The sequence below is a fragment of the Drosophila subpulchrella genome, unplaced genomic scaffold, assembly GCF_014743375.2.
Source record: "Drosophila subpulchrella strain 33 F10 #4 breed RU33 unplaced genomic scaffold, RU_Dsub_v1.1 Primary Assembly Seq354, whole genome shotgun sequence".
Lineage (NCBI taxonomy): Eukaryota > Metazoa > Arthropoda > Insecta > Diptera > Drosophilidae > Drosophila > Drosophila subpulchrella.
In genome coordinates this window covers 5,289,672-5,316,102 of record NW_023665577.1, presented here as the reverse complement: position 1 = coordinate 5,316,102, position 26,431 = coordinate 5,289,672, and the positions used below count along the sequence as shown (strand labels likewise).

At 42.8% G+C, this 26,431-nt stretch overlaps 2 protein-coding genes across 17 annotated transcripts in view; one reads left to right on the top strand and one right to left on the bottom strand.

Moving 5' to 3' along the window:
* The first annotated feature begins 3,091 nt into the window (after positions 1-3,091).
* LOC119560247 lies at positions 3,092-4,071 on the top strand. The gene is made up of 2 exons (XM_037873611.1): positions 3,092-3,425; positions 3,487-4,071. The coding sequence occupies exons 1-2, from the start codon at positions 3,252-3,254 to the stop codon at positions 4,069-4,071; spliced, it is 759 nt and encodes a 252-aa protein (XP_037729539.1). The 5' UTR covers positions 3,092-3,251.
* A 1,647-nt stretch (positions 4,072-5,718) lies between these two features.
* LOC119560998 (putative transcription factor capicua) overlaps positions 5,719-26,431 on the bottom strand; it is a 47,430-nt gene continuing 26,717 nt past the window's right edge. For 2 of the 16 annotated variants that reach the window (XM_037874798.1, XM_037874799.1), the window contains exons 3-19: positions 20,778-21,988; positions 20,568-20,708; positions 19,403-20,097; positions 18,860-19,084; positions 17,933-18,057; positions 14,432-15,241; positions 12,665-13,968; positions 12,390-12,606; positions 12,013-12,312; positions 10,077-10,813; positions 9,607-10,015; positions 9,219-9,543; positions 8,991-9,157; positions 8,832-8,924; positions 8,492-8,691; positions 8,233-8,428; positions 5,719-7,578 (exon numbers count right to left, since the gene is read on the bottom strand). In XM_037874798.1, the coding sequence (XP_037730726.1) occupies positions 7,499-7,578; positions 8,233-8,428; positions 8,492-8,691; positions 8,832-8,924; positions 8,991-9,157; positions 9,219-9,543; positions 9,607-10,015; positions 10,077-10,813; positions 12,013-12,312; positions 12,390-12,606; positions 12,665-13,968; positions 14,432-15,241; positions 17,933-18,057; positions 18,860-19,084; positions 19,403-20,097; positions 20,568-20,708; positions 20,778-21,848 (7,095 nt within the window). In that variant the 5' untranslated portion in view covers positions 21,849-21,988 and the 3' untranslated portion in view covers positions 5,719-7,498. Of the gene's footprint in view, positions 7,606-8,232; positions 8,429-8,491; positions 8,692-8,831; positions 8,925-8,990; positions 9,158-9,218; positions 9,544-9,606; positions 10,016-10,076; positions 10,814-12,012; positions 12,313-12,389; positions 12,607-12,664; positions 13,969-14,431; positions 15,242-15,362; positions 15,611-17,932; positions 18,058-18,859; positions 19,085-19,402; positions 20,098-20,567; positions 20,709-20,777; positions 21,989-26,431 lie in introns of those variants that run through there. The other 14 variants (XM_037874804.1, XM_037874805.1, XM_037874803.1 and 11 more) reach the window with 14 other exon arrangements.

Below are 26,431 nucleotides of genomic sequence, written 5' to 3'. Positions count from 1 at the left end.
CACAATTCACAATAATTTACCAACACTTAAAATGAAATATGTAGCATCCTTTAAAATCGTATCATAAATTTAAAAGTATTCATACCACGTTTAAAAGACAACTATATTTTAAACCAATTGTATACATTTAAGTTTGGATTTCTTATTTAAAGTTTAATTATTAATAGAGGTTTTTTTCCCTTCAGTTCAATCGACCACGACGCCGACTGCTTAACTGGGTGAACTAGATTATTCCTTGGCCAATTCCGCCGAAATTAATGCACTAAACTAGGACGTGAAAAAATATCCAAATTCACATATCCACAACCTACAGCGAAAATATCAACTAGAACAAACCTAAAAAACGAGAGCAACAACAACAGCAGCATCAACAGCAACAAACACACATGAATTACTTATAAATGTTAATTACTTTCGCAACTTGTATAAAATGTTTGATAAATGTCTACACATACCAAGCAGTCAATTTTCATGCTAATGGCATAAACATCCAACATAAAAAAACAAGAAAGGAAGTTAACTTCGGCAAGCCGAAGCTTATATACCCATGCAGCTATAATTATTAAATTTAAAAAGTCAAAAAATAATATTCCCAATAGTATAAGATAATATGTCAAAAAACACCGAAGCTATAATTTGTTTCATATTATTTTCCTACCTCTTTTCCGATCGTTCCTATGGCAGCTATATGACATAGTCGTCCGATTTTGTTAAAACTAAATTCGAAATTCAGAACTAATTAAAAAATATTATTTCCAAGCGTTGGAGGTTATATGTTGAAAAACACCGAAGCTATAATTTGATTCATATTATTTTTCCACCAATTTTCCGATCGTTCCTATGGCAGCTATATGATATAGTCGTCCGATTTCGATAAAATTTAATTCAAAATTCAAAACTAATTAAAAATTTTTATTTCCAACCGGTTATATGCTTAAAAACACCAAAGATATAATTTTTTTTAATTTTTTTTTCCGATTATTCCTATGGGAGCTATAAGATATAGTTGTCTGGTTCCGACTTATATACTACCTGCAAAAGATATAAGACTTTTGGAAAAGTTTTAGCCCGATAGCTTTAAAACTGAGAGACTAGTTTGCGTAGAAACGGACGGACAGACGGACATGGCTAGATCGATTCGTCTAGTCATGCTGATCAAGAATATATATACTTTATGGGGTCGGAAACGTCTCCTTCACTGCGTCGCAAGCTTCTGACTGAAATCAATATACCCTCTGCAAGGGTATAACAACTGAAATTTTTAGGGGCTGGTAAGGATTTCAGTGAAATAGAGATGATGAGCTATAAAAGCAAAAAACGTATGATTGGCTTTTGAATCTTTGCATTTTATATGATATTTGATTTTATTTTAGAGATTTCCGAGAGTAATCATTCCCAAATTTTCATACTATTATATGAAATATAATTTTATTAATTTATTCTAAACTGCCTGACAAATGTAGTAGTATTTCTTTTCATATTTGCTGTCATACATATGTTTAGCGTAGAGGTCAACGCAGTGCGCATTGTTATTTTAATTATTTGGCTCAGTCGAAGCCCATTTCAAATAGGGGGTAATCTCGTCGGAGATTGAATACACGAATCTTTCCTTTTCGGCAAGGTCGTTGATGTCCAGCCACTAGTGCTCCATATGTTTCCGTTTTGAGTGTCGCTTAATGGCTGTCAGCTTCTTGTCGTCCTGAATTCTGGCAAGGACCCCGCCCAACTGGAGACAAGTTTTGGCTGCAGCCCACCAATTCTTCTGGTAGAATTCCTCGATGTAGAAGTACCTCGAGCCGATCTTTTCGAAATTCTTCGGGATGTCCTTCCTTGGCGGCTCTTGCTGAGATGCCAGTTGATTGGCCTTGCAAGTTTTTCAAACTCAAAAACTCGTTTCAGCAACGGTTCCATTTAAGTTATGCAGCGATCGGGTCCCCATTCTCCAATGTCAATTCTTTTCGAAAAGATTTCACAAGGACAATTGGCAAAAAGTAAGCACAAAAAAATAGTTGAGTAATCAAACATTTTGTGTATGAGTAGCGACTGAGCCGAAACGTAATTTTATAATACCTACACAATCTGCGACCTTAAACATTTCAATCCGAACTTTGTTGCAGCTGATTAGATCTTATTTCCAAAAAATAATTAGCGATTAGATTTTATTTCCAAAAAATAATTAGCGATTGCGAAGATGGATTAAAGGTAAAAAACGTGCATTTGATGAGTTCTAAGGTTAAACTGCTTTGATTTTATTTATTTACATTATTTTGACACATTAAAGCTAGTATACTTATATTTTGTGAACACTGCTTAAAATTATGAAATGGGAGAACAATTTTTTGATCAAAAATCTGAGGGGAAAACGTTTTGTATGTGTGATTTGTGCGAAAACCTTAAGGTTGTGCACTGGACCACCAAAGAAAAATATTGAGAGCAAAATAATATTTTTTGGACCACCGTAATGTACAATGTGAAGGTTATTAAGTGTCGCGTGCGATATAATTAACCGTTTAAATTTATGAGTTTGATAGTACCTGAGCTCCGATATGTTTCCATTCTTAAAATATATATCTACTCGACACTAATTTGTTAGTTATACTTTACACTAATTTACAGCAAAAAAAAGCCTTGCAGTAAGCCCCGCAAAATGCCTCGCAACAAGTCTCACAGTAAGCCTCGCAATAAGCCATCGAAAAACCTCTCAAAGAGCTTCGCTTCGACCCTCGCAATGAGCCTCGCAATGACCATAGCAATGAGCCTCACAAAAATCACCTCGCAAAGACCCTCCCAATGAACATCGCAATGAGCCTCGAAATTAACATCGCAATGAGCCTCGAACTCTAATGACCACAAATCGTAAGAGTCTGTGGCGACCACAAGATTCCAGCTTATCCACTTGAGACATTTTAACCTTGGTTGACAATTTTGGTGTGAACGTAAAATATTCCCAAAGCATTTAATTAGTGGGTTAAACAGAATTAGTCCAATAAAAAAAACTTTGGGTATTCAATGTGTCATAGGTGTTTTGCGAATTTTCAGGTCAGGTACTGCCAATTCTTCAGAAATTTAACTTCCAATAATTATAAACAAAACGAAGATTATTAAGCGATTAGAAGCATTCACGGCTATTCGCCGAAATATCAGAAATAAACATAAACCACCCGGCAAGTGATAAGGATTGCGAATATGCAACTATATAAGAACTGGTCCAGGTCTTCACAGACCATAAAGAAAGCGAAAGTGAAAGAGAAATGCAGTTCAACGAGAGGATCATTATTATAGTCATGGGCATATTCTGCTCGCTCAGCGAGTTGGAGGGCCATGGCATGATGTTGAATCCTGCAGGGAGGTCTTCACGTTGGCGTTACGATTCGTCGGGGCCAACGAATTACGATGATAATGCTTTATATTGCGGTGGCTTATCGGTAAGATTGACTGAAGAACGATCCTTATCCTTCCTATTTAATGATGCGTCGGATACATTAGAAACAAATCGAAAATGGTGGAAAATGTGGACTTTGTGGAGATGATTGGAGCTTGGATCAGCCGCGCCCCAATGAGCTGGGCGGAAAATATGGCAGTGGAGTGATCGTGAAGAGCTACGCCGGCGTAACCGAGGCAGAAATTAGTGTTAAGATTACGACAAATCATCTGGGCTATTTCCGGTTCCACATCTGCAATATAGATGAAAACGGCAGCGAGTCGGAAAATTGCTTTAACCAGTATCCCCTGAATTTTATCGACGACAGCCGGAAATACAACATCAACACAACCACCGGCGATATCCCAGTAACCGTGAAACTTCCCAGTGACCTCAACTGCAAACACTGCGTTTTGCGCTGGACCTATACGGCGGGAAATAATTGGGGCAAGTGTGAGGATGGAACCGAGGCCATGGGATGTGGTGACCAGGAAACCTTTATAAGCTGCTCCGATATCAGTGTACTGTCCTCAGCGAGAAGTATCATTCAGGAGCTGCCAGTTGAAGTGGAGGAATCATCTGCATCTTGCATCATCTGCAACATCTTCGAAGATCTCAATCAATTTATACATCTCTTCAAATCACCATAGTTAAAATTCATTTTTAGGAACATTTTTTAAATCAGAAGTGGAATGAATAGCCTGATTCATCTGAATAATTCAAAAAATATGCCAGTAATTATGAATGTATATTTTTCTTTTATTCAATAAATTTATCATCGTATATATTTATTTATACATATATATGTGTGTGTTTCAAGTGTCTGTGTATGTGGATTGTTTGGTAATGACCGCTTGTCTTCGAGGTCAAGGGCTACGCACTCCTACCTCAGATGGATCCTACTAATTAAATACTTTCTTCCGAAAGCCCCTGTCTCAGACGTGTTCTTAACGATCGAATAAGATTTGCACATTTCAATATTTAAATATTCTGTACTTGTTTTGGTTTACGCTATCCTGTATATTTTCGTATTTGTATATTGTATTTTAATATTTGTAATTTGTCTTAAGTGTTCCGTGGCTTACAAAATACGTTTCACAATAACTGGCTTAAAAGTTAACTTCACAAATAAGTTGTATTTATATATATATAATCTTTCGTTAATATTTTACAAAGCCTTCAAAAGTCAATTGCAAATAATACTCGGGAAATTTCACTACAAAACTCAAATGTCGCGTTGTAACTTCAGAACTGTGCCATCAATCATTGACTTAAGAATGTTATTTTGCTTTCCGCTTATTGTTTAACAATTAACTAATCAAACCGCAAACAACAGTGCGTAACCTCGATTGCCACTATAGATGTCATCAATCAGATGAATGTAGGTATAAATTTAGCTCTATATTGTGAGGAGGGTTTAGCTACGATTTAAAATGCCCTCCTCGATTAAAAACTATACAAAAACACTATCTCCTTTATCGTCAAAATGTGCGAATCGCTCACAACTGAATTACAAGAGTTTTGAACCCTTTCCGGGGTTTCGTTTCTAAATCTCCTTTAATCTCCATTTAAAAGCATTTTAAAATACAGTGGATGCCCTTTGAGAAAAATAGATGTATATTTTTATTTATTAATGTGGGGGAGGAGGCCCTTCGCTTCTCTACCAAATATTTTGTTATAAAAGCACCTTATAAATTTTACACGTACTCGCAAAGTTTACTCACTTGCCTCGCTTGTATAAATAGCTAAATAGTTCATCTTTTATTTTTACTTTGTTCAAAAATTGTTTTTAACATTATACAACACTATCTGTATTTTTGGTTTTCTTTCTTTTGTAATACCTGAATTTTAGAATTTTGTATCCGAAACGCCATTTTTTGTTGAGTGTTTGCTGACTGAGTTTGTTTCCATTTTGTTCTCAATCTTGTAATTGCCAAAAGCTTTTTTTAGCATTTCCTGCTAGTTTTCCATTTTCTGTGCTTAATTTTCTTAGTCCGAAATGTTGGTTGCCAAAAATGTTCTTTGTTGTATCATATATTTGTTTTGTATAAGTTTTCGAACTTGGTACAGGTCAAAAAGTTTGTGTTTCGTCTTTACTTGACCTAATTGACAAACATTTGTTTACTTAGCTTCATTGAGGGTTCGATATTGTAATATTGTTGGTTAAGCTTTGTCATTGGCACAAGTTTGCTTGCTAAGGGGAGGAGTTCGGGAGGAGTTGGCCAAAATAAAAAGCAATCTTCTGTGTGTTTCTACTACAATTAAGTTCACACATTGGTTGGAATTCACTTATAAACTTGGTTTTATTTTTGTTTTTATTTGTTTTTTTTTAACATTAACACGCTACATTTTACGCTCTTTCGCTTTTTATCATATAAAATTTCGTTTGTTCACTAATTAATACAAATAACTAATAGGTAATTAAAACTTATCATCGTAAGGAAACTAATTAAAATATTATTAAACACGAAACTAATAAAATTATAAAAGACTACGTGAGTTGATTTTAAATTTTACAAATTTGTTAATTTTTTATTGTATTCTTCTGGTTAATTTCTATAATTGCAGCGTCCAGCAAAAACGGAACTAAATGGAAGCGGTATTCAATTAATTCACATATTTTACTTGATGATTTTCATTATTGCGTATTTTAAAAGATAGTGATAACTATAATGTGAATATGGTTACTATATTTTTTTTGTTACTATTTTGTGTATTTTGAGTGTATATCTGTAAGTTTTTTTTAATTTTACGAATTGTTTGCAACTGTTGCTCCTTCGGGGAAAACACATGAAAGATACGTAAAAACTGTGACTGAAATTAGCGGAAGAAAAATTTGACAAAATACTTAAGATTAGAAAGCCACATAATTAAACACATAAATCAGCGACAACATTAAATATTCAACAATTCACAAAGAACAGAATTTTGCATGTAAATAAAATGCAGTCACATACTTAAAACATTAATTTAAAACTAAATCTATTTCAACCGAAATGGTAAACAATATTAAATAGTATATTGCAGCAACAGTGGAAGACAGTTAGTTCTCTCATTCTCTCTCTTTTTGTTTTCTTTCATTCTTCTGTAATAAATTTTCGATAATTTTCTTTTTGAAGTTTATTTTTCGGTGTGTGTACAATTTAAAAACAGGCTATACTAAAATAAAAATAAAAAAATATATATATATAAATTATAATTCAATTAGACAACAGTGTAAAAAGCCAATTCAAGGAAATGTACATACAATTTAAAAAGGTTTGTTTTCGCATAAACTTTGAGAACAAAAGCAAACAGTTTAAAAGCATTTAGATGTGCGAATGGGTGTTAATGTGGGTGTTTTTGGGGGTTTGTTCTCGTTAAAAATTTTATGACTAAATATACAATACAACTACAGTGTTCATTTCAAGTTTCTTACTGTTCGATTTATACAATTCTTTGCTTGTGCTTAATACACTTCAAAATTAATGTGCAATTTAAGTTAAGGCTTAACTCTATTTCCGTAGTTTTTTCTTAGCTCTTCCAATTTGTTAGTTGCAGTTTCTCCTGTAAATTAAAACCTAAGCCTTTACGCGGGGGTTATACAATGTTTCCATTATGTATTTTGTTTATGTTTTCTATGTATGTACTTCATATGTGCTTCAAAAGTTCAAATTTTCATCAAAATTTCTACCTTTTCTCTGTGTTGGTTGCTCCTGATTTATTAAGCTGCTTAATAAATTCATTCGTAATCAGTTTCTCCTCTCTACTCACAAATTACTTTGCTTGTACCTATTTTGTATGCCTATTGTAATTAAAAATTTGTAATTTTCTCTATTTTCTCTGTGTAACTTCTCTCGCTATTAGCAGTTATTAATAAAAACTAGTTAACCATGCATCTCATGCATGAGCTGTAGCTAAGTGTGAGCTGTTTCTGTATCTCCTTTTTCCTTTTGTGAGTGTGCGCTGCTGCAATTGTTGTTGCTGTCGATTCGTTTACTATCCTTAAGTAATTTTGTCACTTGCAGCAAACAATCCGTTGTGTTGTGTTGTCCTGTTCCCGCCAAACTCTTCGTCCTTGTCCTTGTGCTCTCCACTTCACTTGTACTTGGCATCAGATTCAGTGGCTTTGGCGGCGGGTTGGGCCTGCTGCTCAGAGTGCTGTTGTTGGTGACCACCTGTCGTTCAATAATATTGAAAAACATCTGTACAATGTTTTCGTTAGGAAATGGAAATCAAATTGAAATTAATCTCAAATAAATATGAAACATTAAAGGTGGAAAACAAATGAATAGCAAAATTAAAAAGTAACTAATATATGTTTTTTTATAATACTGATAAATTGAAAATAAGCCATAAAACTCATGTACAATGTCTGTGAATTTAAATAAATTCTACAAATAAGAATGACAAAAAAACTAAACCGTTATGATTTTTAAAATATTTAATCTTAAAAGTATATTAAGTAATGATTTATTGAAAATAATCTTAAAAACTCACAGAGTATCAATACAATAATTGAAGTTTTTAGAACAATCCAATTAAAAAATAAAATTTACAAATAAGAATCCAGGAAAAATTAACTATTTTGATTTTTTATAGCTAAGCATGCCTTAGAAAATTGCCCCAGTAGATTTCGATACTCTTCTTGGATGAGGAATGGTAGATAGTAACCTAATGGAAGATTACTCGAAAACCATTGGCTCAAAATATATTAAAATCGGAATTCAGTTCTATTAGGTTTTTATCTAGCATTCCTCATCTCTGTTCATCTATGCCCTTTATAAAATTTGTTTTACATGAAAGTCTCATTTAAGGATCCTTCTAATTACCTGCCGCGCTGGTGGCCTGCACATTCAAGCCGGTGCTACTGGCACTCAATGTGGTCGACGACGAGTTGGAGTCGGACGGCGTGTTGGGACCCGCCGAGTGCGGAGTGCAGGATGCCTGGCCCAGCAGCTTCTGGCGCACCTCTCGTATCTTCAGCTGCAGATCTTGCTTGCGCGGAAAGACATCGATGTGCTTGGTCTGGTGATAGAATTTAACATTATTGCATTTATTTGCGGACTTAAAATGCTGCGGACAACTCACCTGAAAGGCTATGGTGGCCTGGGCAGTGGGGAAGTTACCGTGCTCGGCAAACAGCTGCATGACCAGGTGGCGACGCGTCTCCAGCACCTTGCGGTGCCCCTTCTCGCTGGCATCCGACCGAGCGCTCTGCAGTGGTGTCTTTGGCGTCCTGGGCGAGCGGCCCGTCTGGTCAGAGCACTCCAGTTCTGCAAGGCGTTCGTCTTCATTAGGTATTTGAAAATAAAGGTAAAGGTATAAATTCAAACTCCTCAAAAACGTGCCTAATCCTTTGAATCTTTTTTTTCAGATTCGAATTTAAAAAAACAATTACATTAGATATGTAGATTGTAAGTTAACTCACCCTTTAACTCGTTGGTAAAATCTGGACCAAAGAAACGCTGGGTGGTCGTGGGCGGCGCCGAAGCGGGTTCATCAATGGAATCGTCATCGCACACTGTAAAATCGAAGGAAAATAACAGTTATATTTCGCATTCAATGGGTTAGGGAACATAAAACTCACTCAGTTTCTGAACTGGTGGCGGAGCCGTGTTCTTCTTGCGGTAGTTCGTGCCATAGACGCGCGGCGAAGAGGGCACAGCAATGGCACTGGGCGACTGGCAATCATCCGGCTGGAACTGCGGCAGGGCCTTGTACTTCTTCTCAAAGTCCACCTGCTTGAGCACACTGCTGTGGATGCATGTGGGTTAATAAAAAACATCTAACAAACTGATACCCTCGATCCTCTTACTTGTTCATCTCATCGTTCTTCTTTTTGAGGGCCGCTGCCGCTGATCCTGGAGCCGCCTTCATCGGCGACTTGGGCTGCTGATTGAGGTTGCTATTGCTGCTGCTGGTGGTCGGCGTCAGAGGAAGTTGCTCATCGCTGTTTGGCGTTGTTGTCGAGGACGTGGGCGTGGGCAGGGCTGAGCTGAGGCTGCTGCTGTTCACATGTCCGATGATCGGCGACGAGCCCTCCATCATTGTGGGCGAATGCAGCTTGCGGCTTATGTGCTGCCCATTGCTGGCGCCCAGATTAGCTCCAAAGGACACATTGTTCTCCGACTTGGTTTGGGCTGCAAGAAAGATGTTCATGTTTGAAAAGATGTTCCCTGGTTAATGGTGAACAAAACACTCACATTGATTCTTGCGCCGCTGTAGAGGAGCTCGTCCCAATTGGGCAGGCGTGGGAGCCAGGATAAACTGCTGACCATCGGCATCCATGTCGCTCTCATCGCCGCCACTCGCTGCTGCTGATGAACAACCACCCATTCCCTCCATGCCTCGTTCTGGTGGCGCACTCATGAGATATGTGGCCGACTTGGGTGTGGAGGGCATCGATTTGTACGAGGGCGAACTAGCAGGCGGCTCGGCACTGTGGCTTGGCGTATATCCATGCAGCAGCATCGTGGGCTGGGCACTCACGGGAGGAGGCAATGAAGACAGGCCGTTGTGGTTCTTGAAAATGTAGCTTCCTGGCGGAAAGCCGTCCAGCTGCAAGTGCTCCAGACTGGGAGTGCCCGGTTGGTGGCGCTGCAGCAGTGGGTACTGCAGAAGCATAAAACCAGATTATTGAAATGCATTACTTCAAAAGTTCAACTATACCCACCGGATTGCTCATGGCGAAGAACATCTTCGGGCCCTGCGCTGGTCCGCCCCCCATGATCTGGGCGGGCGCCGATGCGGGGGGTGTGGCAATGCTGGCCGCATGGCCCAATCCCATGCCCGCCGGCGACGATGGCACACACGCCTGGTGGGCAGCTGCGGAACAAGAGGTGGAATTGGTGGATGAGGAGGGAGTTGTGGTTGAGTTTATCATGACAATGCTGGAGCCACTAGTGGCCACAGGAGCAGCAGAGGTGGCTGCTGTGATGGTTAGCTCGTTGGCATTACTACTACTATGATTTGTTGCCGCCGTCGCCTTGGTCAGCACGGTTAAAGTTGCTCCAGTTGCCTGACTGGTTACCGTTGTTCCGGCTGACGTAGATGTGGCCGTTGCCGCCGTCAGGATGCGGGCATTGGCCGGCAAGGTTATCTTATTACAGGCATTTATGCTGATAAAGGACACTGGTCGAAGGGTGGCTGCTCCCGAGACGGGTGTTGCTGCCGTGCCAGACACGTGTTGCTGGTTGTAAGCATTGACGTCGGTGATGAGCAACATTGTAGCAGGCTGGGTTGTGGCCACCTGCTCTTTGCCCGCCACCTTTGGCTCTTCCTGCCTTTCGCCACCCCCTTCATCATCCTCGTCCTCTTCGTCCTGACCGTGCAACGTGTCAAGGACCAGGGCATCGTACAGGATCGCCGCTCGTCCAGTGCCCTTGTGGCTTCCACCGAGTTCGCCTCCTTCTTGCAGCGTCAGCAATTTTCGTATGATTGGCGTGGCATTGTGGTTAGTATTGCATGTTATTGTTGTAGTTGTTGTGGTTGTAGTTGGTTGGTGATGTGTTGGAAAATTGGAAAATTTATTAGGGGCTTCGTTACTGGCTGGGTTGGAGGAGGAGGATGATGATGATGTGGATGTGACCGTGGCAATCACTGGTGAGCCCTGAACCTTCTGTTTGAAAAACAACGGTGGCGGAGTGTTGTGAGCATGGACATGTGGATGTGGTTGCGTTCGTATGATGGTGAAGTGATTGATGGTTGGTGTGGGCACGCGGGTGATGACCGTTGGCGGAGTCTCTCCGCGACGCTGGTGCAGATGCTTCAGCTGCTGATGCGGGGAGTTCGAGGGCTGCAGCGGCGTCAGGGATCGCACTATGGTGAACTGCTTGCGCTTGATGGGAGTGACTATGGTGGCCACAGGCGGTGGCGTGGGTGTGGGCGTTATAACAGTCTTGGGCATCGCATAGGGCGCAATATCATCGAAACCAGCACTGGCATTCACACTGGCCAGCTCCTGCATGAACTGCTCATCATCCTCATCATCTTCGTCGTCGTCCTCGTCGTCTTCATCCTCATCCTCGTCTTCCTCTGGCTCTTGGTCATCCAAAACCAGATTATCCTTTTCCTTATTATTCCCCGACTTGGTCCCCTTAGTATTATCTTTCCCATTTGGCTCTTCTTCTACGATCGATTGATTGATTTTTTTGTTATGGGTGAGGTGACGAAAATGACAGCGCGACAAAGGAAGATCAATAGTGGGCAGGTGTATTAGTTGTGTGTGAGAGAGAAAGTGAAAGAAACAGAGAGAAGATGTTATGCCATGAAGAAAGCTTTCGTTGGAAAAACTTTGCAGATGAGCTTGCGAATGTTAAATGATAAGTGGGGATCGGGAGTGAGGCGATCGATGCAAGTGCTGGGATGGTTCCAATTTTGCTGTCGCCAATTCAGATTTTGGCACAAAAGTTCAAAACACTACGTAAATAAAATCATATGACGCCAACAAATCATAGTTGAAATAATGCCAACTGCAGCTAACACTAAATAAGGTTAAAACTAAGAATTATAATATATATATAGAAATAAAAATATGTTTAAATACGCTAATACAAAATATAATAGGGCAATTTTCAAATCCATTCTTGACTATCCTAAATGTTACTCACCTCTTAGATCCGTGGGACTGCGATGGGGATGGTGCATGGGGTAGTGGAACTGCTTCTGACTCAGAGCCGTCGCCGTTGGCACATTGAAGTTGAAGATGGCACCGACGCTGCCGCTGCTGGGCGGCGGAGCACTGACCACGCCCCCTCCGGCGGCTGATCCCGAGCCCCCGTTCAGCTTGTACGGCGATGGCGGCTCCTGCTTGATGTCCTCCTGCTTGATATGTGGCTGCAGGGAGGCAGCGTCCTCCGGCTTGCCACCGCTGCCCTTGGGGCTAATGGGCATCGACTTGAAGGCGCCGCCTGAGGGATCAGAATTTATGGGGAATCCTTCGATTAGCATGGAATGTCGTGGTGGAAATAAGCGGGGGTTTGCTCGCCTGTGGGTTGGAATGGTGTTACACCGATTGGATTCTTGGGACTAGTGTACTGCGTGTAGATGGACATCTGGGTGTATGGCAGCATGTTGCTCTCCAGAACCGGATGGGCCTTGATGGCCTTCGGTTTGAGTGTGATCTCGCGCTCTCCTCCGCTGAGCGGCGGTGCGTTCATGGCCTGGCCATTGGCACCGGAGGTACTGTGCTCCTCCGTCGAACGCTAAAAAATAACGATGTTTAGGATATGGTTCAGCTTCATAACTCATTTGTATATTCACCTGATTCGCCTCTGGCTGCTGCTTGCGGTAGTCAAAGGGTGCGTCGTCCATGTCCGAGTCATTCACCCGCTCGCGGCAGTGTAGATCGAGCTTCTTGACGGGCTGTTGCGGCTGCTCCTCCTCCACCACCAGCATCTGCTCGTCCTCGTCGGAGGGCAGCTCGTTCTTCATCAGCTTGCCGTTGCCGCTGGCCTTCATCGAGATCGTAGTTGGTGCCTCGTCGCAGGTGCTATTATAGTTGTCGATCGTCAGCGGTATGATGTCGCCCTGCAGATCAGAGGATATGCCCTGACCACCACAGCTGCCGCTGCCACCTGGCGTTGAGGGGCACATGTCGTGTTCCAGGGAATCGGAACCATCCACCGAGACCAGGCGTTGCTTGGCGTCACCCGTTCCGGCTGCTCCGCCCGCCTTTCCACCCGACGTGGCCGTCGAAGTGGACGAGTTGCGGCGATTCTTGGAGCACCACTTCCAATCCGGATGCAGCTTGAAGTGCGCATCCTTCACGGAGCTGGCCAATTCATGGTACTGCGCCTTCTGCTCTGGCTTCAGGGCGTACCACCACTCGCCCAGGATCTTGCTAACCGTACGATTGTCCTGATTCGGATGCTTCTTGTGCACCATCTTGCGGTGTTTCTTCGAAAAGATCATGAAGGCGTTCATGGGTCGCCGGATCTTCTTGTTCGGCGGCTGCCCAGCCGCTGCTCCTGCTGCTCCCGCCTGCTGTTGCTGCTGCTGCTGCTGTTGCTGCAGGGCGCTCAGGGATTGACTCCTCCGCTTGGCAGCCGATGTGGTTGGTGCACCGGCCACTCCATCGCTCGCATCATGGCACTCCTCCAGCTTGCGAATGTTGCTGTTCTGGGTGGGCAGGCGCATGGCCTGTTTCTTGCCATTGCTGCCTATCCCGGGCGTGGTGGCCTCGAATACATCATCGTCCAGCTGATCGTCCGGCTCCTCCTGCTGCTGCTGCCTCAGACTGGCCACTGCGGCCGCTGCTGCTGCCGCTGCCTTGGCATCGTTCATGGAGCAGTTGAGCGGCTTGCCCGGCGAGCAGAGTGGAGCGGGCACAATCAGATGGTTGTTGTTGTGGTTCAGCGGCATCTGCGGCGGCGACTGTTGCTGCTGCTGCTGCAGTTGTAGCTGCTGCTGTTGGTGCTGCTGAAGTTGCTGCTGCTGCTGCTGTTGCATCATTACCACGTTGTAACTGTTGGCCGAGGTGGTCAAGGTCGGAGTGGCCGGAGCTGGCGGCGCCTTGCTCATGGGCGTCATATGCGGCAGCAGCTTGAACCATTGCGCGTTGTAGCCTGCAAATAACGGAGGGGTAGGTATTAAATTTCTCAAATAATAACTATAGTTACTCTATATACAAATAAAACAAAGGGGCACTAAACAATTTTAGTTTACAAAGCTATCCGTTTACATACCGAAATTCGTTAGAAAAAGATTAGAGTTAAATAAACTATTATTTTAGACTGTTCGAGATGGTACTGGAATAGGGGAATCATGTTAAAAGTAGGTATTCAACGTTTGTCTGAGAAATCCGTAAACAATTTGTACTTTTAGAACTTGTTTATAGTTCAATAAAAGGTAAATTTATAATATACCTTCTTGAAATAGCAATAAACATCCCAGTACCTTTTTTTAAATAATTGAATCGGGGCCTATATGTGAAATATTTTTTTCAGATATCACTGGGATCTTTTGGCTTTGGATTGTGCATTTTTAGTCTTTTCCCTTTTTATCAACATCATCATTTCCTTAACTTACCGTTTTTTGGCAGCATCTTCTCCTGACCCAAGGACGCCACTGTGGCCGCCGTTGAGGTGGGCGTGTTGGGCTGATGAAATGAAACCGTAGTGGGCGGCAGGGGCACTGTCAGCTGAGTGGCGTCCACGATCACGGGATGAAAGGTCTGGCCGCCGGACACCACCACATGCGGATGTTGCTGATGCTGTTGTTGCTGCTGCTGCTGCTGTTGTTGATGTTGCTGCTGCTGTTGCTGGCTGCTGGAAATGCGTATAACGCTGGTGGCATGGCCCACGCTGTTGTTGTTGCTGCTGCTGGTGGGTGGTGCCGATGGTGCTGGCAAACTGGCAGGTGGCGGCGGAGGGGGTTGGTGGTGGTGCAGCTGCTGCTGCTGCAGTTGGTGGTGCTGCGGCGGTGGGGCATGCATCACCAGCGAAACGGGCGTCGTTTGCGGCGGCAGTGGTTGAGTGCCAACTGTTGATGTTGCTGCCGTAGCTGCAACATGAGTATTGTTGCTGCTGCTGCTAGCCTCCCAGCCATTGTTGTTGTTATTGTTGTTGCTACTGCTGTTGTTGTTGGCATTGTAGAGCACCGGACTGGGTGTTGTTTTCCACTTGGAGTCGAGCGGTACGGCCACAGGTTGCTGCTGTTGCTGTTGTTGTTGCTGCTGCTGCTGCTGCGACTGGTTGGCGATGGGCGTGAAAAAGTTCTGCCTGTGACTGGCGGACACATTAACCGGCGAATGGGCAATGGCATTGAGAGGAGAGGCTCCGGCGTGGTTCACAGGTGAGGTGTACGAGGGCGTGGCAGATCGAGAGCTGCTCAGCGATACTGAAAAACACGAAATAAAATATATATTTTAAACACTGATCTTATGGATTATATGCTTATAATATGGTTATAGTCCAGGGGCACTTTAAAATGCCCCTTTCTTTCGATCTTTTGGCATTACATAAGCACTGCAGATATAGTTTGGCCCCCAGCTCAAAGTCCTGGAACGCATTCATGACGTCCTCTCGCTCCTCTTGAGCATATTTCCAGGGAAATCTCTGCTTCGCCAACCGCTGCTTAAAATACACTTTTCTGCTTTCGTCTCCGAAATGTGTGTGTGTGTGTTTGGCTGTCTGTCACATTCGCTTTGTCCGCTGCATTCGCATCGCTTTGCTTTTTCCGTTCCTGCTCTTGGCTCTTCACTTTTCTCGTGCTCTTGACAGTTCCCACTTTTCAGCATAAATGCGGCGAGGCGATCGCCGATTCTTCAGAGCGACGTTCTTTCCAAGGGCAGCGGGCAGCGACGTCAGCAGCATAAATCGAGCGCCGAGCGCCGCCCGCTCTCTCTCTCTCTTACTCTCCCGCACTCTCTCTCGCGCTGCCATGTTTGTTTACCTGCCGTGTAGGTGTGCAGCACGAGCGGCCGTGTGTGCGTGCCTGGGCCGCTCTCAAGGCAATTTTTGTTTAGGTAAAAACGAATAAAAGGCAGGGCAAATAACAAGAAACGAGCTGAATAAAAGAAAAGAATCTGTTGCGCCTCGCACGCAGCCTCTGCCGACGTCGACGGCGGCGTCGGCGGCGCTGCCCTCGCTTTGTTTCGTCTCAAGTGGCTCTGCCGCAGCGATCGCGACGTCTTTTACCTTTGCAGGTGCTTAGGAATGCGTAGGGCAGGGGCGGGTACAAGGGGGATCGAAGATAAAGGGTCTTGGGGGTTAGAAGCCCTCCAACTTTTCTGGGATCAACCGATTTAGAAAGAATTTGGTTTAAAGGTGCGTTTCAAAATATGGAACTATCTAAAAACGTTCAGATATATGTTTGTAATAAAATATTGTTTTTTTAATGGACACATTTAAAGTTTAAATTTTAAGCTGTCACTGTTAAATCTCTAGAATGTTTAAGATGTTTTTTAAATTTTTTTAGGGTTACTTAAAGGACCCTTGATATATTGTGAAACTTGTTGTTCAAAGGATTTTAATATCTCTAAAGGATCAAGAATTTTTGGATTTAATAAAAATAGTCTATCTACAGACCGAATATGATTTATCGGAGTAACAGCCATTTTTATATTGACTAAACCAATTTCTTTAGCGTCGATAATACCAAACCAAGGCCGCAAGTGACCTCTCTACTCTAACAAAAAATACAGTTAACAACGTGAAAAAAAATTAAAATTACACCTAACAGGTCCCTACTTTTTCCACAACCCCCTTTACTAAATCCTGCGTACGCCACTGGCTAAGCATCGCCCTTCGCCGCTGCCGCTGCGCAGTCGCTACGTCTGGCGTGTAAATCACGCTGCGGTCACACTCTCAAGTGGCCAGCGGGTGGGAGTGGGAGCGGGAGGGCAGATCTCTCTCTCCGGCGGACAATGGAAACCTTGATTCGTTTTCGGGATCAAAATTGGAATCGGACACGACCTTTGCGCCGCAGCAGCGACACCTTTCATGAAAAGCGGCGGACAGGCGGACGGACAAACGACCTTTGTTGAGGTGTGTGAAAAATGGACAGGGGTCGGGAAGGTAGAGGGGAAAAAGAAAGAACTACGGCGCTGCCACAATAAAACTTTATGATATGCATTTTATGGTGAATTGGAAATGCATCGAACCAGAAAACAAGAGACGAGAAAGGTCTCGGTCGTCACGACTCGACCAAGTGCGCTAACCTTTTCCAGAATTTAGGTAAGCTACAAAAAGGATCTTATATTACCAACTATTCAGAAGTTTACGCTATCCAAAATCGTATATATTTATTTTTACCTTTAACACTATTTATAAAAGGTTTGAACTTACAGAACTTTTGAAGTAAGACATTTTATGGGAGTTTACCCCAAGAAATTTCCTAGAGTCCCGAAATGTTCTCAAGCAAGTAATTAATATCGATCATACTATCTGCCATTTTAAGACACAAGTCTCAATCATAAAAATATTTATTTTGAACCATAAAACCTTTATGCTTCGCTCAAGAAAAAACCTCTTTATTGGGCCGAATTTAATGTTCCAAAGGAGCTTAACAAGCCTTTTATTTTAGACCTGCTTTTTATGGTCTTTTAGGAACACTTTTTTCCAGTGCCTAAGAAATCCGGTTCTGCTCTGAATGAAAGACCTTCGTGTCTTCTGCATTCCAAAGGAATACTTTAATGGGGGACCTCTGTAAAAGGGGAATGGAGAAGAGATTCCCTCCGCCTTGTAGGGTGAACAAAAGTTCTCCTGCCCCGAACCGAAACTAAAGAACATTTTTCCAGAAGCGCCGTAGAGAATATCTTTCTAAGACCTCTTTGCCTGCTGGCCTTGTCCCTCTAATTGCGTGAAGCGGGATGGATTAACGGTTAAGCCGGCGCTGAACAGGTCGAAAAGGGACGGCAAGAGGGGCTGGGAAGGCCAGCCTTGAAATGAATTGCTGCAAACTATGAATAAATTGTTCGAACCGAGTTCCAAAACGGAATTTTAAATGCTTTTATGATGCCCTCGGCCCCTGGATCGTAAAAAGTCAAGAGGTGTGATGGTCGCACAGCACCATCACACAGAGACTTACCCAGCATGACGGCCGCGTCGGTCTCCTCCTGATCGTAGCGACCTTTGACCCGGTAGTTGGGCGACGTCTCCGAGTCGCGAGAGGTGTCCTCATCGATCTGCGTCTTGCTGCTCGATCGGCTGTCACTAATAAATGAGATACAATACCGATGGTTAGTTGAAAGTCAGTTATGAGTTAAATCAAAATATTGCATTGTCAGAGATTTTAAAAGATATATTTTAAAATCTTTCTTAAATGTTTTGGGCTCTAAAATATATGAAAATTGTCAATCCCTTGCAATTGAATTTTATAAGTAATTTCTAAGCCGTGGAGAATTTGAATTTTTTATAATTAAGAGTTATATTTTCTAACGATCCTTACTAATATAACTTGTATTACGTTTAACCATGCGCGGGTCTACGGGGGATATGGGTGATAGATTCCCCCACTCGGGCTAAAAAGTATATTCAAAATTTTTATTTCCCACATCCAAATTCTGGATCCGCCACTGCTTTCAACTAATTTTACTATTTATTTACATTAACTTAAAATAAAGAAAACATTTTAAAGTCAGGTGTTCTTAGTATACAAATTTCTAACGATCCAAACGAACACATCTGTTTTCATATAATGTTCAACTAAAATTACTATTTATTTACATTTAATCAAAATAAACATTGTCTGCCTCAGAAATCAACCTCTTTAAACATTAACACAAAAGTAAATTCTGAAATCTAGCTTCGATTCAGGTGTTCTTGGTATACAAATTCTCATTTATTTTTAACAAACTTTAAATGAAATCTTAACCAATCCCAAGTCATTTTTAAAACGTTTTTTGTTAGAAATCTCTATAAATAATACATTTTAAAGAATATCCGAGCTCTTATCATACATAGGGGATAGAACAAAAAAAAATTGGTTCAGAGAAAGATCAGATCTATAAGTTACCTGAGCAGGCGACCTGGACCCGTGGACGAGGGCAGGGCGCTGTTGTTGCCTTTCTGGTTGAGGTGCCGCGAGCAGAAGCCGCGCCGCTGAGATTCCTTGGCGCAGAGCATGCACAGGCGACGCCACTGCTTCCCGTTGTACTTCTTGCGCACGCCGGACTCCGACTCCACGATGTCTCCCTTCTTGAAGCGGTGCGGCGTGGTGGCCTGAGATCTGTGGATGGCACTGCCGGTTTATTAGCAAGCGGTAAAGGATAGGGTAGAAGTTATAAAAGACGGAATAGAATGACCATATAAACAGATGACTATTTTCTTTAATTTTTCAATGACATTAGTCCTTTCTTTAGGCTTTATTTTAAATCTACAAGAGTAAAACCATGAAATATATAGTATGGTTTACCCATTCTATTTTAAACTGCTATCATTATAAGTTATATTTTAATATATTTGTATCTAACATACATACCATTTAGGTACATATATATTAGTAATATAAATCAAAAGCCACAACTTCCCTATTTAGTATACCCTGTGTCTCGCTCACCTTGGTGTTGCTGGATGAGATCGTGGTGTGAGCCTCTGGTCGAGGAGACTGGACGTGCTGCCGCGGCTCTGCATGCTGCTCCGCTTGCTGCAGGCGCTCATCTTCTCCGTGTCCAGGTCGCCGGCCGCCGGTGAGTACCCGATGCCGACCCTCTTGAGTTCGTCGTCCGAGTCGTAGTCGTCGTAGCTCCGCGACGACTGCTGCTGCTGTTGCTGCTGCATCTTGAGGTGCTGCCCATTGCTGCCCGGGGAGATCACGATGTCCGGCAGGCCGTTGGTCTGCTGGGGGTGCGACTGCGCCGCCTGGCCCACTTGCTCCGCTCCGTGGGAAGGGCCGGCGAATTGGGGTCGCGTCTGGAAGGGCGACGTGGCCGTCGTCCGATAATACTCTTCTTGTTTCACCAGGTGCTGCTGCGGCTGCTGGTGGGTGGGCGTGGGTGGTGCCGTGGGCAGCTTGCCGTCGTAGCGGGTGGCCACGAAGGTCAATGGCGCGCCGGTGGCCGTCTTGGGGTAAACGATATTGCCACTGGGCACAGCCATCGCTTCGCCTGCTCCTGCTCCTCCTGCCGACACCTTCCGCTTACCACTGGATGCGGAGGCACTTGCTCCACCCGAGGGCGTCAGTTCGTTGAGCTCATCCCACCACGGCGGCTGCAGGAGCCGCAGATCGGCGCGACGCACTACCTTGGTGGTGGCCTACAAAGATCACACGTTACAATTAAAATCAGATTACAATTCAATGAAATCGTGTTTCATTTTAATAATCATGAGCAATGGTATGTTTGAAGCTAGTTTTTACTAATTATTCAATAAATATATATATAATAATGAAAACTTTTAATTTTTAAGACATTTTCTGGGCTATCCCAAAGGATCCCGGGACTTTCAATTTGGATTTTAGATACAATAATTTAATTTAAAACAATTTATGCATCAATAGAATGTGCTTTCAATATGATCTGAGGTCTTATTATAGAAAGTTTCATTTACAACATAAATTCTAAAAATTCTCAAAGCATTCTCGTAGTTAGAATTAATTGTAGCCTACAAAAGTTTTGCTTTACAGATACTTTTGTTACACAAGAGGTATATTAAAAAGTTACTTTTAAGATTTAAATTACTATTTCTATAAGATTTGATAAGACAATCTAGCAAAATGTCCTCACCATCTCATCGCCGATCAGTTGCACACTATATTGCTTCGTGGCCTGGTTGATGTCGGTGATGATGCCCTCCACGTAGACGAAGCTGCCGGAGCCACGACCTTCAACCCGCTGGCGCACACAGACGCGGGCATCTAGGGTAATCTAATCGGGAAATAGAAAACGCCCTTAGAACGATTGACTACCGTTTAAAGTTTAATTATATCTACTTACATCCGCCATGGGCGGGCTGGCATCGAGTATCACATGATTGCGGCCCTGGTGCAACACGTCCGGATATAGCAGCAATCCCAAATCGGTGGAATCGAATTCCACGAGTATTGAGTCGGGAGACGCCTCCTGCACTTGGCGTATAATCCCTGGAGCATAGTGATTGTGGATTTTGGCTAGGACACGCGTGTTGTTCCACTCGCTGAGATCGAGCAGGGATTGCTGCTGCTGTTGCTGCTGCTGCTGGTGTTGTTCCTGTACATGTTGCTGATTGTTTGAGTTAAAGCTAAAACGTTGTTGTTGCTGCTGCTGCTGTTGTTGGTAGTAGACGGCGGTTGTGGGCGTATGTGTGCGTTGTTGATGATTGATTGTGGCTGCGTGACTATTGTTGCCGCTGGCAACATGTTGCTTGTAAGTACTACCGCTCGCATGTTGCAGCGGGGATGCAATGATATTGCGTTGCTGCTGCTGCTGCTTGATATCGCTGCTACTGCTGTTGCTGCTGCTGTTGCTACTGTTGTTGCCGGCGCCTGCACCGCAACTCACGATCATGCGATGTAGCTGATTGCCATTGGCCAAAGCATCGCTGTTGCCATTGGTATCGGCGGGTTTCTGCTGCTTCTGCAGACTCAGTTGCTGCTGCTGCTGCTGGGGATGCTGCTCGGTCTTGTCCAGCTCGGCTGGATCGAACTTTCGCTTCTTGGGATGCTGCCGCGGCTGAGGTGGTTGCTGTTGCTGATGTTGCTGAGGTGTGCTGGTTGCTGCTGTTGCTGTTGTTGTTGTCTGTAGGTGCGGCTGGAACAGCACATGTTGCTGGTGTTGCAGATGTTGCTGCTGGTGCTGCGTTGCTGTCGATTCAGCGGCTGCTGTTGTTGTTGCTGTTGGTATACCGGCGATTGTTGCTCCCGTTGCTGGTATCACCATTTTGTTGGCGGCAACAACAAAGACTTGTTGCTGCTGCTGCTGTTGCTGCTGTTGTTGTTTGTTTGTTATGACATAAGTCTCGGCTGCGGCAATCGCGGCTGCTGCTGCTCCATGTGTTGCTGTTGCAGTTGCATTGGCAGCGCTGAGCATCTTTGTTTTGGCAGCAACATGTGTGTGGCTTGTGTGCGGGGGGGTGGAGAGTGGGTCGGCTGTTGTTGTTGTGTCCTTTTTGTATCCTTCAGCAGGCTAGTGTTGCTACTGCAACGGCGGTGACATCAGCAGCATCCTTCCTGCAATCGAAGCGAAAGGCGAGAAAATTTGTTAATTAAGTTGACAACAGAAAACCATTAAAATCAACGACGCCATCGTTGTCGATGTCATTTCATAATTAGTGTAATCCGCATCCAGACAACCCTGACATCCTGCCACGATCCGCAGGACTCGCAGAAACTCCGGCGCCCGGCGACGTCGGTCGGCCCATAAAATTCAATCTCGCCCAACTATGGCCCTCTGTATCTGTATCTGTGTGGGAATTTGCGACAACGACAACGGAAACATTTTAATTTGCACAGACGTCCAGTGGTCTGGGTTGGCTTGTGGGCGTTGGGCGTGGCTGTAGCCGGCAGTAAAAAAAAAAAAGGGGTAAAATGAAATATAAATGACACTTGAAACATTTTATGCCAAAGCCACACAGACAGACGGCCGTACAGTTGCACAAAAAGTCAGAATCATCCAGCAACCACAAATACACAACGAGTGGAGGCCCAATTGTAGAAGAAACTGCAGCAGCCTCGACTTTTCAAAGGGGTTAAAAGTAGCTCTTAACGGCTTACATATTCTCATAGCAACGAGTACTTCCAAAGAAACTTAATCATCTCATTACAATTGATTGACTGATTTACATTTCGTTCAGTAGGTTGCAATCAAAAAGGGTTATGGCATTTATTTTGCACTTCGGTAGTGAATAATGTTCTATATGCTATAAGATTTCGCATTTATATTACTATGTTTAATATAACATTTAAATGGTAAGAAATACTATTTACTATAATAGAACTATTAGTTTTATTTCATACAAAATATCGCAGAACTAGCCTAACCTTTCCCCCCTTTAAGAAAAAAGATTAGAATTGCTTAAAGTTCCATAACTTAAACCCCGAACCAGTTTTTACCACAGTCTATCGTATTTCCCCATTTATTTTCATCCAATTTTTACCGCCTCCGCCCATTTTCGCTCTCAATTCATCAGGCTGACAAAAGTGTTGCATACTTCTGGGCATGATACGTATACGACCCATTGCCAGAGTTGCCACATCTCGGTGGCAGCTGCTGCAAATACGGCTTATCGCAGGAGCAACTTCTCCATTTCCATTTCCATTCCCATTTTCCATCTGCATCATCCACATCCACGTCCATCTCCACATCGCCATATATATCCCCCAACTCAGGTCGCTTGTGTGTAGGCGTAATTGCGGGAAATGACTGCCACGCCCATTGTGGGCGAGCTCTTAAACCCATACACAGGTACTAGTACTACTATACCATGCAACAAATACAGTGAAAACGAAGCTAAATTGAAGCAACGTAGCAACCAGGAATGAATAAAAAAAATGAAAAAACCTGCAGCCTTGGCCATATTGTTGTTGCAGTTAGTTGTTGCCGCTGCGCGGGACAAGTGCAATGATTGCTTTATTTTCCTCCCTTAGCCATCTTTTTTCCCCGAGCTCGTTTTTCACAACTTTGCTTTTCATTACTGCGGCCAGGGCTTTCGCGCTTTCGGTTGCTAGGCTGCCAGCAGCGACTTGCAATTGTTAGGAAAAATCCACAAGGGCGGCGTTGCAGAGGCGAGAAGAAGACGCCGAAAGGTGGCAGACACGGTGTCTGGTACAGTTGTTGGGGCAAGCGTGGAAAATGCCAAGGTCCACTGTGAAAAGTAACCATACAAACAGTCCCTTTGCATTAAAAAATCCAATGGAAATCATTGGTGTGATAAGGTGTTTGTCCCGAAGATTTGTATAATTTCTTCAAATATTATATTAAATATTATTGATATATCTTGTAACAATCCATAAAATTAATAAATGTATAATCTATAATTTTTAAAAATGTTGAAAAGGGTTTCAAACATATTATATTATAAGGAACCTTTTAATTGCTCTTCCATTAGAACATTCACATTTTTCAATTTTAAGTGTTTTTTCTTTGAGTACCTCATTTTTCGCAGTGTAATGGTCGACTTTTTGCAGAACGAAGAAAATTCCTCGTCAGTAAGCTGAACATGATGCCTCATATGAAGGCTGAGCCTCAGGATCTGGCCAAAAACTCGACTTGTGGCGTTAGCGAGTTGAGTTTGCGATTAGTTGGACACATGCTCATATGCACACACCATTACCCCCCAGCCCCCACCCCCTCACACACACACACAGTCACATCCGCACAACACAGTGGCAAGCTTATGCACATATTTATAAAGCTTTTATGTAAATAACTGCATATCTTTATATTTGTTCATGCGTTGCAGCATAGGGCGTGTGTGGGAGTGTGCTGCGTGTCTGTGTGTGTGCTCAGTCACAGAAAACGACATTAAAGGGGGGATGAGGGGGTGAAGAGAGGGGAAGGTAGGAGGAATGTTGCTACCGATGCGTGCCTAAGTAAATCTAACCATATCCACATCTCTTAACTTAACTTGGTTGGCTGGGAATCTGAACCTGGTGTGATATTCACAGCCTGTAAAATAGGAAAGCTGTACTACATATATGATTAGGAACCAGTAATATCAATGTTAATCTCAAGATCGCTAATAATTCAAATCTATAATATCATTTATAACATGGTTGGATCCTATTATTATTAAAATAAGACTTGCATATAATAATAAAATCTGGTTATGAATGATTTAACTAACAGAATCTTTACTTATAATGTATGTTACTAATAGAAACGTCATAAAAAGCAATATAAAAACCTTTTAGTCTAAAAAGTATTGCCCTGTTCTAATTCTTTTTGCATAACTCTGAAGTGTATGTCATTTCCAGTAATTAGAACTTGATTCATATACAAAATACCAATAAATTCCTGTAATAATACCCTTTAAAGCCTTTAGTTAAGTAAAGGATTATTATCCTTCATTGATCATTAACTTTTCTGAGGACGTACATCTGTTCAATTGCCAAACAATGGGATTTACTTGCAATTTAACTTGGAAAAAAAAAACAAAACCTTGCAATGCAATGTGAGCATTATTACAGTTATCTGTTTATTGTAGTCACCATTGCCAAAATTTCAGCAATTTTCGGTTGCATTTGTGTGTGTGTTTAAGTGTTGGTGTGAGCGTGAGTGTGGCTGTTTCAATTGCCATCATTTCCATCTGCATTGTCTTTATTGTTGCCATTGTTGCTTTTTATGATGTGGTTCAGCAACTGCATTTGGCATGCATGTCAATTTCTTGTGCTCTCATTGCACTTGGTTTTTGCCGTTATTGTTTTAGTTAGTTATTGTTGGCTGCTGTTGTTAATTGGCATATTCAGTTTTATGATGCAAGCACACACAGACACTAACACTAATTCCTAAGCGATCGATCTCAATGCAGTCGTGCTAAATTGAATGCAAAACATGCGTGCGAACGAGATGACAAAGATGTATGTGTGTGTGCGATAGTATAGTGCAATTTGTACACAGAAAAAAAAAAAAAGTACAGAAGAAGCTAGGTACAAAACTTTAAAACTATTTGGTAATCTTACATTTAGGGATCATATTAAGGCTACAGCTTAGGGATACCCGGTTTAAATCCCTAATATATCCTATATACATTTTAATTGATAATTTTTCAAATGATATATGTACATTCGAATATCTATTAATAATATTAAAATGTCATTGAAATCAATAAACTGACCTAGCACATTCGCTTTTCTTTCTGTGTAAATTCGTTATGGATATGGAATAGAGTAATTAGAAGAGAGTTCCTTGAACCCTAACGGTCATTTGTTTTGGCGCCAAATCGAAAACGAAACGAAAAGTGTAGAACACACGAGCGAAGAAGAGAGCAAGCCGAAAAGTCCATGCAGAAAGTTAATCTCGCAATCACTCTTCTACTCCATTCCTCCCCCCTCTCTCTCTCCAACACCGCACTCACTCATTGTGCTGCTCCCCCTGTCCCCCATCTCTCTCTCTCACGCTCCCTCCCGCACTCATTGCACTTAGCAACGGTACAAACGCAGCAACTGCGCTGCCCACGTCGCTGCCCGGCTGCTGCAATGTCAGTAACCCCACTCGAGCGAAAGAGAGAGATGGGGATAGAGTGAGAAGAGGGGGGGCGGGGGGAGTGGAGTGCAGTTAGCGTTGTGAATTTGTTTGCTGTGATTTTTCTGTGCATATTTTTTCCTGCCATTTTTACGTTGTATTTTATGCTGTTGCCAACTCGTCAACAGTCCTTCGCCCATTCTCCAAATCAACCTAAACCAAAAAAAAAAAATATCAAAAGTACGCTCTTAGTCATTCAAAGCAGGCAACAACAACAAAATAATGCAGCAGCATCAAGTGAGAGTGAGTTGTGCGCAGGGAGCAGCTCCACTGCATCCCCTTCCCCACTCGTCCTCTTCTCGTTCATCCCCTCCTCTTTTCTCTCTCCAGGAAAATCCGAGAACGAGGAACGCCGAATGCCGCTCATTTGCGTAGAGTAAATGCAAACAACTCGTGCATTCGTCTCCCCTTCTCCATCTCCTTCCCTACCA